Source organism: Gracilinanus agilis, chromosome 1 (assembly GCF_016433145.1).
Source record: "Gracilinanus agilis isolate LMUSP501 chromosome 1, AgileGrace, whole genome shotgun sequence".
Taxonomy (NCBI): domain Eukaryota; kingdom Metazoa; phylum Chordata; class Mammalia; order Didelphimorphia; family Didelphidae; genus Gracilinanus; species Gracilinanus agilis.
The window spans coordinates 759,943,333-759,955,954 of NC_058130.1; the positions used below are offsets into that span (position 1 = coordinate 759,943,333).

The 12,622-nt window shown below is 40.9% G+C and overlaps 1 protein-coding gene across 1 annotated transcript; it reads right to left on the reverse strand.

Annotated features, from left to right (window-relative positions):
- Positions 1–9,796: 9,796 nt before the first annotated feature.
- LOC123232388 (mas-related G-protein coupled receptor member B4-like) lies at positions 9,797–10,777 on the reverse strand. Its single transcript, XM_044658816.1, has one exon. It carries the CDS (start codon positions 10,775–10,777, stop codon positions 9,797–9,799), a length of 981 nt encoding a protein of 326 aa, XP_044514751.1.
- Between the last annotated feature and the right edge of the window lie 1,845 nt (positions 10,778–12,622).

Genomic DNA, 12,622 nt, shown 5'->3' on the forward strand with positions numbered 1-12,622 from the left:
TTGGGCTATTAGCTATTTCTTGTGTTACGTGATTCTTATTTGTTATCTCCCCCTATGACTGTACTGAAGGACATATCATTGTGAAAGCCCATATACACCTTGCACATACCCTTGTCAGTGGCAAAACCATGACTCCTTATTTATGCTGGGTTTGTCATGTAAAAATGGGGCACCAGGGATGTTAAAATGTGACCTAAATGGTTTGTGGGTACACACACTGGGTTGAAGGAGAGACAGGACAAACCAGGATAGGGAGACCAGGATTCTCTATTTTTACTGGCACAGGAATGGCAGTTGGCCCTAATGGTCACCTTGCTGACCACTAGGCCATGGTCTATGGAACCAGCAGCAAGGTAAAAGTTTATACTGTTTAATTGTGAGTAACTAAAAAAGGATGGGATAGGGAATTCTGTACTTGTAAACCTAAAGCACAAACCACTGGGGTAAGGGGAGGACTTGACTACTCTAATCTAATTGACCTAAACCAGGCAGGGCCCAAAGGAGCAGTACTGGAGTCACTGGGGAGGCTTTGGGCCTCATGGTTATCCAAGGATGATCACAGAATGCCAAGAGCCAACGTGGTCCAAGGTACCCAGGTAGAGAGAGTGTGCTTGAGATGCTTTCCACCAGATCCCAAACTCCTTCTCCTCTTGGTGCAGCTCTGCAGGTCTTGTCCACTTGCTCAAAGCGTCCACCACTCAGGATCCCAGGGAATCTGGATGCTGGGTTTCCTTATCTCTGAGATCTCCCAGGGCTAGCAACCATTTGTGTCAACCACTAATGGAGTCTCTCTCAGAGCACAAGCCCACTTCCTGCTCCTTCATTCCATCTTGGAATCCTCCAGCCCTTCCTGGTAGGTCCAACACTAATGCTACATAAATTACTAAATAAGCCCTCACAATAGTCACCAGATCCATTGAGCTCACAGGTTGCCTTAACTACCTTTTTTTCCCTTTTTTCCTTTGTTGATTATCCCTGTTGTATACTAATGGAGGCAGGGTCCTCTGATGGTATGAGGAGCTGAAGCTGAGTGAGTGTGGAAATCCCTAGGTGTAACACTAAGTTGTGGTGGTGAAACACTAAGGACCCCACAGGGCTATTTGTGAAGAAACTTCAAAGTAACAGTGTTCCAGTGTAAGTGGTCAAGTGAAGAGGCTGTGGTTTAGATGTCACAGCTCTTTTGACTACTTATCCTGGCCCAAAAATGTGGATAAATGATAGGTGACTATGATTTAACTTTGGTTGGAAGTAATCCCTCTTCCTTCAACTACTTCAACTACAAGTATATGATTGTTAATCCTTATGGTAAAGAATGACATTCACCTAAGTAAGTTTAAGATTTAATGGTAACAAAGTTAGGGAAAGGGAAGAGGGAATTGAAGGAGAGAGGGTAAAGGTATTCCTTTGCTTAAGCTATAGGTGATCAGATGCAATGAGAATTGAAGTTAATGAGAGTGTCAAGTTTGACAGTTATGGCTTTGCCTGCCAGATTCAACCTGGCAAAGCCAGGCTGTTTAACCTGAATAAGATTTGATGGTGATTGATATTACTTCTTCTTGATGAGTAATTCTCTGGATGTACAGCAGAAAGTCACACAGGATTTGAGAGAATGGTAGTGATCAGAGCTAATTGCTGGTATCCTAAGTTGATTTGGCCTACCCAAGCCCAACCAAGACTTCCCACCAAAATCCCTTTTCAAAACTGAGACCCTCAGTCCTGGAAATTCTGGGAAGATAGTGAAGTAGAAGCAGCAAGGCTCCAAACCTCTGTAAAGCCCTTCACCACAAATTAAGGAAAAAGGGCTCAGAGGGAACAGAAAACCAAATCTGACAACACAACAGAGCTGGGGGATCCTCCAGCTGAACCCAGCTTAAAAGGTACGTGGAAAAAAAAGAGAAAAAAAGCCTGAATTCTTAGAACTCTCGGGTGGGAGGGGAAAGAAAGGAGGAAGATCCGAGATCCCCTCCTCCACCTAATGTGCTGAGTCTCCAGCAGATACAGGAATCCCTGGGTAGGCTGGGCCACAAGTCCAAGACAGTGCCTTGCTGGCACAGCTGTGCCAAACTCAAAGCTTTGATCACAGACTGCAGGGAAGCTGCTGGGGGAGAAACCCAGAGAAGTGAATATACCCTCCATCTTGTGCTACCTCCCTCCCTTTCTCTTGAGGCTTTTACCTCAGGGTACTTGGAGCAGTGTAGATCAACCACACCCAGGCTTAATCCTATCAATACAACAGACAAGAAGTCTTCAGAGGTCAGGGAAGCTGGAACACCCATACCCCACAGACTAGAGGGAATGAAGCCCAACTCACTTCTCTAGCTTTTACCACCAGCTGGGGAAAATCTGACCTCAGGGCACTTGGAGCTGAGAAGAGTAATCCCACCTAGCTTAATCCTATCAGCACAGCCAACAAGAAGTCTTCAGAGGCCAGGGAAGCTCCAACAATCTACCCACACAGACTACAAGGAAAGTAGCTGAATTCACTTCTTTAGCTTTTTACCACAAGCTAGGGAAATTCTGGCCTCAGGTACCACTTACCTAATTAATCAAAAAAGAGAGAAGAAGCCCTCCAGCGCTGAATAGCCCAAACCCAAAAATATGATCAGATGCTCAAGATTATAGCCAACTACAGGGGAGAAAGAAGGAAAAAACATGAGTAAACAAGAGAAAAAGAAAAAAGAAACCACAATCGCAGGTTTTATCCAGAAATTAAACAAAGTGCAAATGGGTCAGAAGAAGATAAAGGAACCCCAAGCAAAAACAAAGAAAACTCAGTGAAATGGACACAGGCTTTGGAAGAACTTAAAATTCAATTAACTCAAGAACTCAGAAAACAATCAACATAGGCTGAAGGCAATTGGGAAAAGGAAATACATGATCTAAAACAAGAAAATAATGTATTAAAAGCCCAAATTGACCAGCTGAAAAATGAAGCAAAGAAGGCAAAAGATGAACTACAAAGAAAAGCAGACCAGAAGGAGAAGGATGAACAAAAAGTCAGGGATGAAAAAAATAAAAATTAGAATTCAAAAACTAGAAGCAAATGACTTCACAAGACAGCAAGAATATATAAAACAAAATTAAAAAATTAAAAAACTTGAGGAAAATATGAAAGACATCATTGACACAACCACAGATCTGGAAAACAGATCTCAAAGAGACAACTTAAGGATTATTGGTCTGCCAGAACATCAAGAACTATAGGAGTGGGAGTTCTGGGAAGATGGAGGCTTAGACAGATTGAATCTTAAAACCTCTGCACCCTTACACACTGAGATAGAAAACAATGTTCTTTGAGAAGAAAGAGGACCAAATCTAATAACAGGACAGAGCGGGGGGAACCCTACTGTAGCACAACTAAAGAGGTACACCAAAAAAAGGCTTCAATTCTTGAACTGTTGGGTCACAGGGCATAGAAGGGGAATCCCAGGACTCCTCCCCCACATGCTGTGTGGAGTCTCCAGAGTCCTGAGAAATATCCAGGCAGGTGGGCGCACCTGTCTGAAGAGATGGCCTTGCTGGCACCAGACTCAGGGAGTTAAACAGATGCACTGGAGAGGTTACTGGAGGAGAAAAACCAGAGAAACAGAGCAAAAATGCCCAGAAGAAGGTGGCTTAGAAAGAGCCAAACCCCAGACCACAGATAGCTAGCTTCCTCATACTGATATATAGAATACAGGGCTTTAAGAGGAAAGAAAATCAGATCAAACAGTGGACAGCTCAGGGGGACCCCACTGCTGGAGAGCTCAGTTCAGCAAAAATGCTCCTTCTTGTCCCCTCATGATTTGGGTTTTTTGTTTGTTTGTTTGTTTTTCCCTCCTTTGAGGTTTTAACCTCAGGGCAGATTAAGCAGTAAGATTAATCCAATCAATACAGGATTAATCCCAACAACTGGAAAGACAAGAAGTCTTCAGAGGGCAGAGAAAGTAACTACAAACCTCCATCACCAGCTGGGGGAAGATCTTTCATAAAAGATCATTAAATACATCTGCTCAAAGTAGAAGAACAAGGAAGGAAAAAAATATGAGTAAGCAACAGAAAAAGAGAAAAGAAATGACAATTGACAGCTTCTTTCAAGGAAATGAAAAGAGAGCAAATGAAATAGAAATAGAAGAAGAGGAAGTAGTTCCAGTGAACTGGACACAGGCTTTGGAAGATCTCAAAATTCAATTAATTCAAGAACTTCAGGAACTCAAAACGCAATCAAGAGAGGCTAGAGAGGCTGAAGACAATTTGAAAAAGGAAATACATGAACTAAAACAAGAAAATGAAGTCTTAAAAGCCAGAATTGGCCAGCTTGAAAATGAAGTAAAGAAGGCAAAAGATGATCTACAAAGAAAATCAGACCAGAAGGAGAAGGATGACCAAAAAGCAAGGAATGAAATTCAGTCTTTAAAAAACAGAACTCAACAACTAGAAGCAAATGACTTCACAAGGCAGCAAGAATATATTAAACAAAATTTTAAAAATGAAATATTTGAGGAAAATATGAAATACCTCATTGCTTCAACCAAAGATCTGGAGAACACAGCTAGAAGAGACAACTTAAGAATTATTGGTTTACCAGAACATCGTTATAAAAGAAAAAGTTTAGATAGCAACTTACAAGAAATTATCAGAGAAATTTGCCCAGAAATCTCGAACAAGAGGGAAAAGTGGAAATTGAAAGAATCCACAGATCACGTCCTACATTTAATCCACAACTGACAACTTCCAGGAATATTATAGCCAAATTCAACAACTACCAGACCAAGGAAAAAATATTACAAGCTACTAAAAAGAAGTCATTCAGATATCAGGGAACCACAGTTAGGATAACACAGGATCTGGCTACATCTACATTGAAGGACCGGAAAGCGTGGAATACAATATTCCAGAAAGCAAGAGAACTGGGTCTACAACCAAAAATCAACTGTCCAGCAAGACTAACTATATTATTGCAGGGGAAAGTATGGTCATTCAATAAAATTGAGGACTTCCAAACATGCATCAAGAAAAAAACAGAGTTAAACAGAGAGTTTGCTGCTCAAACCCAGAACTCAAGAGAATCAACATAAGGTAATTAAGAGAATGGAGGGAGGAGAAAAAAAATGATTTTCTTTAAGGGACACAACAAGTTCAATCAATTTGTATCCCAAGAAGAAAAGATATTGGCAAATATTAGTTATACTCCTTAATAAATGATTTTAGACAGAACTATTATTTTATTACATTATATTAGTCTACCTGTGAGTCATGAATATTTCTTTATTTAACCCCCTATAATATATATATTGTAGTCACATTCATATAGCTCCTATGTATATCTTCATAACTATATACCCAAGAAGTTCATTTATTGAGTATTAAATGGAATTTTTGCTTATTTTCCCTCTTTGTTGATAATATACACAAAATTGATGACATTAATGTATTTAGTATACATTTTATATATATACATATATACCCATATATAGATACATACACATATTTGTATGCATGTATATATATTGCAGGGCAACTTGTTAGCTGAGTGAATGGAGTTCTAGGCCTGGAGTCAATAAGATCTGGGTTTTGGTGTGGTCTCAGATATCATTTAAGTATGTGACCCTGGGCAAGTCACTTAACTCCATTTGCCTAGTGCTTAAAGAGCCTAAAGTTCTTACTAAGGTGGAAATTAAGGGCTAAAAAAAATGAAATAAAGTATATATTGCTAATTTGCTTTAGTTACTGCTTCAAGTAATTTTTAATTTGAACATGAAGGGTTTTCTAGGTAAATGCTCATATGATTAGGAAAAATGTGACAATTCTCTTTTCTTTTTCCTCCACTTATTCCTACAATTTCTTTTTCCCACCTCATTAATATAACTAGAATTTCTAGTAACTGGAAATAATAGTGATGACAATAGATGTCTTTGATTCATCCCATGAGCCCTTTAGTTTATCCCTTTTACGTATAATAATTTCTCCTAATTTGAGAAAGAGATTACTCATGTAAACAAATATCCATTTCATCTTGAATTTTCTACTATAAAATATGAATAGAAATTTCTTATCAAATGCCTTTTCAGCATCTGTTGACATGATCATATGATTTTTGTTGTTCTTGTAATTAATGTAGTCTGTGATACAGCTGCCAGGAGGCAATTGATAGCGCAGTGGATAGAGTGATGGGCCTCCCATCAGCTGAGTTCAATTCCATCCTTAGGCACTAGCTGTGTGATTTTTAGCAAATCATTGATCTCTGTCTACTTTCTACTTCAGCTACTTCACAGGGTTATTGTGAGACTCAAAAGAGAAAATGTTTGTGAAGTGCTTTGCAAGCCTTAAATACTATTAAATTGTTATATATTAATATGATTATTTTTGGCACTAAGAATACAGACAAAATGAAACAATGCCTGCTTTCCAGGAGCTTTATATTTGATTTGAAGTAAACAATATGTATGCCTATAGGTGTACCCAACATTTATCTGAAGGAAACACAAGGTATTTTCAGACTAAATTGCTCAGTTAGCTTGGTAGGGAGTCTTGGTAAAGACTTTCTGTAGGAGAAGCTGCTTGAGTCAAGAAGCTCAGAGTTTTCAGAGGTGGAGTGGAGGATGGAATACATTAAGATTGGCTTGGACAAAGGTGCAGAGATGAGAGATGACAGGTTCTGGATAGGGCAGAGAGATTGGGCTAGTTGCCTGGAACATAATGTGTGGAAGAATAAAAATATTCAATGAAACTGGGAAATATAATCTGAATTCTTAATCATTTAAAAAACAAACACATGAAGAAACACCTGCAAGGAGGGAGAGCCGAGATGGTAGAGGAAAGGCAAGGAATCACCTGACCTCTCTTGAATTTTCCTCCAAATGACTTTAAAATAACACATTAATTATGATGGAAAGATTCTAAAACTGTGCATACCTTTTGATCCAACAATACCACTACTAGATCTGTATCCTTAAGAGATAAAAAGGTAAAAAGGACCGACTTCGACAAAAAAATATTTATTCCAGCCCTTTTTGTAGTAGTAAAGAATTGGATATTGAGGCGATGTCTATTGGTGAATGGCTGAATAAGTATATGATTATGATGGAATTCTTTTGTGCTATAAGAAATGGCAAGCAGGATGATTTCAGAAAAACCAGGAAAAAAATCTACATAGACTGATTCAAAATGATGTGAGCAGAACTAAGAGAATGCTATACAGAGTAACAGCTATATTGTATGATAAACAACTGTGATAATCACTCTAATAGCTAATTTTTGCAATACAGTGATCCAAGAGAGTCCCAAGGAATCATGATGAAAAATACCATCAGCCTCCAGAAAAAGAGCTGATGGCATCTGAATACAGATTGAATTGTTGGGATTCCATAAATGTCTTGTCTCCTAACTTTGGGGAAGGGGCTCACATCCAGCAGCTTTCTCTTGTTGAGGGTTTGGTTAGGTCTATCAATATGTTGATGACATCACCTGCTATCTGATGAGCCAAGGAAACAGAAAACCAATTGTAGAGCTTTGCAGTGTCATGAGTGAGGAAAGTTGGGTGCCGGGGATATTCTATCCCACTCCCTGCCTTGATGACTCTTGATGCCGAAAGAAAAAGAAAGAGGAAAGCACTAATTGAGTCATCTGGCTCTATTTGGTGGGCAAGGCAAATGAGTCAGAGGTCTATAGATGCCTCCACTAGGAGCTGAGATTCCATGTTGTAAAATACATACTTTTTCATAGTTTCATAGCTCTTCTTAATAAATTTTTAATTAATTATTTTGCAATATTTTAAATGGTTACATGATTCATGTTCTTTCCCTCCCCCTCCTGTAGCCAACAAACAATTTCACTGGGTTTTACATGTATCATTGATCAAGACTTATTTCCATATTACTAATATTTGCAGTAGACATATATGTCCTAATAGAATACCTCGAAACCTCATTCCTGAGAAATTCTCAATGCCCTCAATACCTTTTGGGACCTTTCTGGACTCTGAGACCTTTTCGGATCTTCTTGATCTCTGAGATCTTCTTCTATGAATCAATTCAATATAAAGAATATTATAATGCACCAACACACTTCAAAATAATATAGTAGCACCCATGATTATGAATCAGCTCTTAGTCTGGGACTACATTCTTCATTTCATTGCATACACAGACTTCTGCCTGGGTCCATGTTCTTACTATAATTCACACAGTTGTAAGGTATCAAATGAAAGGGATTCTTAAGCTAATGCAAATGAGGGGCTGCTTAATTAGATTTCCTTCATGTAATGCTCAAGACATGCCAGGACATAAGCAATAATGAGAGAAGCTGAGGCTGCCCTGCCTCCATGAGGTGAATATGGGCCCTGAAAGCCCAGAGAAGAGAGTAAAGTCTTTGTCACTGGAGGATTCCAGTATGAATTGGATTTTCCACTTTGGGTGTTCCAGAAGAGATTATTATTCTGTACATATATGTGTGTTTATAATATATATGTCATATATATTATCTTCTATGGTACATTTATGTGTGTTTATGTTCTATATTTATATATAGGTGTTGAAAATGTGTGTGTGAGATGGATCATCCTTTCCTTTGTTGTGGCCTCCATAAGTCTTTTTTTTTTTTAATTTTTTTAAACCCTTAACCTCTGTGTATTGGCTCCTAAGTGGAAGAGTGGTAAGGGTGGGCAATGGGGGTCAAGTGACTTGCCCAGGGTCACACAGCTGGAAAGTGTCTGATGCCAGATTTGAACCCAGGACCTCCCGCCTCTAGGCCAGACTCTCAATCCACTGAGCTACCCAGCTGCCCCCTCCATAAGTCTTATAACACAATCTGTCATATGACACCCCTACAATACCCTCCCCCATACAGGGACCTCATCAGTAACTCAGTCATGGAGAGTGGAAGATTGGAATAGAGGCTATCAGAGACAAAGAAACACAGAGACTCAGAGGAACTAAGACCTAGAGAAACAGAGAACAAGAGAGGGTCCCGAGCCTCAACCTTGACCTGGAGAGGCAGAGAAATATTTACCTCAGCTTCTGTGATGGGAGTGGGAAGGGAGGAGGGAAGAGAACAAGACTAGGGGAAGGAGAGGAGGTCATAGCTAAGCTGGAATCTCCTCTATTTAGGGGAGGAGAAGAAAAGGAGGCCTGAGGGAATGTGGATCAAACCTGAGGGAAGACAAATTGGAGAAGCATGATCCATGGAACTTGAGGTGTCTGATCCCTGACTTTCCCCTCCATCACAGTGATTTACAAGGGTAGGGCAGGGAGATCTGGGGCCTTAGAGTATGATTTTCCTTTTCCACTACTTTCCCAGACAGGGTCAGTGGCATTGGTTGGAATGGCTCTCCTGTATATTTGTGACACCAGAGTCCTGGACCTCCTTCTCCCAGTAAATACTGGAGCCTCCAGCCAGTAGGAGCAGGGGGTTCCTGAATGCAGGGAGCATTGGTCCTAAAGTCAGGAAGATCTGAGTTCAAATCCAGTTTCAGACTCCAGCTTTGGGACCATGGGCAAATCCATGAAACCCCAGTCTGCCTCAGTTTCTTGAATCATAAAGTGGGGATCATGAGAGTACCTCCCTCTCAGGGATAAGATTAGGACTAAATGAGATATTTGTAAAGCCCTTAGCAAAGCGCTTGGCATATAATTGGCAGTTAATACATGTTTGTTCATTATAGTTCCTTACAGTTAAAACTCCAAGAACCATCATAAGGGAAGGAGAGGGATCTTGTCTCTTCTAGAATGGTGAGAGGGGTGCTGCTGCCAGGCAGCAGGAATGGGGGAGGTGGGGGTCATTTCATGGTCTTCCTTGTCTGAGCATCTTGTTCTTATCCTCAGGATAATTTATCCAGAGTGTTGGGGTGGGAAGTGTCCCTCACCCAAACCCCACCTTCCTGTTCCTCACCCAGGGCCCTCTGGAGGACCACCCTGAGGGGTTCCCTCCCTCTTCTATGCCACTGGATGCCCAGGAAGAAGTAAATGAAAGGGTTTGAACTGCTGTTCACACAGGCCAGGAGCCTTGAGAGCCTATAAGGCATTAAAGAGTACATCCCGAAAAACCATGTTGCATCAATAATCCCTAAGGGCAGGCCAAAAAGCAGGAACAAGAGTACTGCGAGCAGGACCAGGAGGTAGAGCCTGGGTGGCCGTCGGCGCTTGGAGCTGCACTGCACCCTCAGCACCAGGGTCAGGCTGGACACGCACAGCACACAGGTGAGGAGGACAAACCACCCAGACTCAACGAAAGGCAGAGCGTGGTAGAAAATGAAGACATGGTGATTCTCAAGGAAATGAAGAGCCACAAGTGTTCCCCAGAATAGGCTGGACAGAGCCCATAGGATAGCGCACACAGCAACAGATGTATGCTTTGGCCTGTGACATCTGTACCAAATGGGGAAGAGCACAGAGAGACAGCGCTCGGTGCTGATGGATGCCAGCAAGCTCAGGCCCACACAGTAGGGCAGGTTTAGGATGCAGGGCCCTAGCAGGTCCAGGAAAAGAGGGTTTAAGTTTCCAACAATTTCCCACATACACACCCCAAAGCAGGTACAAAGGAAGAGGGCATCAGACCCAGCCAAGTTGAGGATGTAGACAGAGAAGGGGCTCCTTTGTATGTGGAATCCCAGGAGCCACAAGACGATGCTGTTCCCCACCAGCCCAACCAGGGCAATGACCAGAGAGAAGATGTCCACCACGTAGTCTAAAACAAATTTTTCAAATGTCTCAGCCACAGGATCTAAACTTGAATTTGTTCTCCTCTGCACTGTGATGTCAAGAATAGATTCCCGCTGCTCAGATGTGGGGGACACAGCCATGGTGGGTAGTTCCAGCCTCAGAAAGCTCAGCTCTTCTCAGTCCCTGGGGACACCAAGACATGGAAGTGGTTGAGAAACAGTTCCAGAGTAATCAGTTCTAAGATGGATGGTAGAGTTTTTTATTTTTAAAAAGGAAATGAGGTGGGGGGCAGCTGGGTGACTCAGTGGATTGAGAGACAGGTGTAGAGATGGGAGGGCCTGGGTTCAAATCTGACCTCAGACACTTCCTAGATGAGTGACCCTGGGCCTTAACTGGGAAGAGCTGCTCTTCACTTGGTTGGGTCTCTGGAGGTGGGATGGTGTGGCGAAGAATGGAGTGAAAGCGAGCCAGAGTGCAAGTCAAATTACAGAGGCTGTTCCTTCTAGTGCCATCTGCTGATTTTCATTTTTATATCCTTTTTTCTTTATGATCTCATATAGCTTTTGATTTTCCCATACTTTCAAAATCACATATTAACTTTTGAAACATCACAAGATTGGCATTTACTAATTATCTTACTCTGGTTAAACAAAGAAGCAAGCTTGTCAAGAATTATTCATTATGGCCTGGCTTAATTGGAACTTATTCTTTTCAGCCATCTGTAAGGTACTAGAACATCAATTCCTAGCTAAGCATAATAGTTAATTATATTTTAACTAATTATATCATGTATATAGTTATGTTATATTATTCATTCCCATCATAAATCAATGAGATAGTTATGGTAGTTGATTACATCCAATAAGATACAATAATATCAATCTGGTCCAAATTTTGTTCCCATGCTGTTCTTTCTGCTATAGGGTTAATAAGAATGCAGTTCTGATAGGATGATTCTGTGCTAATTTGTCATTGCCTTAATTTCCTTGTATTTCACTGTTTCTTTGGTCTGTAGGAGTTTGGGAACAAACTCAGGCCAGGTATTTTCTTGCCGGGAACTTTAGAAACTTACATTAACTCACTAACTGCTGTTTTTTGCTGGGCTGATTCTAGGGGAAATGTCTATACTCTAGGGGGTTGTACAGGGGTTTATTTTGGGATAGTGGGTAGTCTATGGTTGTGATTATTCTTGCCCATGAACCTGTATTGTTTTTCTGTGTCTCCTTTGAGCCAGATAAGGATATTGATTACAATAATTTCAATGCAAGTGAATGTCACTGTAAAAAGAATCACATGGGGTAAACTGAGTGTGGAATTTCCATCCTCCTGACAACCTGCTGTGCTGGATTGTCAGAGCTTGTGAGAAGCTGTGCTAAACCTCACAGCCTTGACGGCTTTGGGCAATTAACCTCACTTAACCCCCTATTGCCTAGTCCTAACTGTTATTCTACCTTGGGACTAATATACAGTATTGATTCTAAGACAAAAGGTGAAGGTTTAAAAAAATAACAAACAAACACTAAACAACCCTTATCTTCTTTCTTAGAATTGATACTAAGTATTGATTTGAAGGCAGAAGAGCAGTCATGGCTAGGGAGGTGGGGTTAAGTGACTGGTCCAGGGTCACACATCTAGGAACTGGCTGAGGCCAGATTCAAATATGTTTATTCTTGCCTCTTGACTTGGCACTCTACCCACTGTGCTACCTAGCTGCCCATGGGATTCTTTTTTAGACATGGATAGGAATAGAGTATCACTATACACATTTCCACATGTGAAATCATATTGTATTATTAAAGCTTTATTTCAATAGTCCAAGGGGGTTGGTTCAGGGATTGCCCACTCTTCAGATGAAGAGAGACTGGGAAAATTCTGTCATTTTTCTCTTCCAGGGTTCCATGGGCTCCAAAGGGAAGACTCTCCCATGGAATACCTGATTTTTTTTCTCCTCGCTCTCACAAGCCTCTATTTGACTAGAATATAGC

Bases quoted from the DNA above. Each gene is read 5' to 3' on its own strand.
- LOC123232388 (XM_044658816.1), bottom strand. From the start codon at position 10,777: ATGGCTGTGTCCCCCACATCTGAGCAGCGGGAATCTATTCTTGACATC.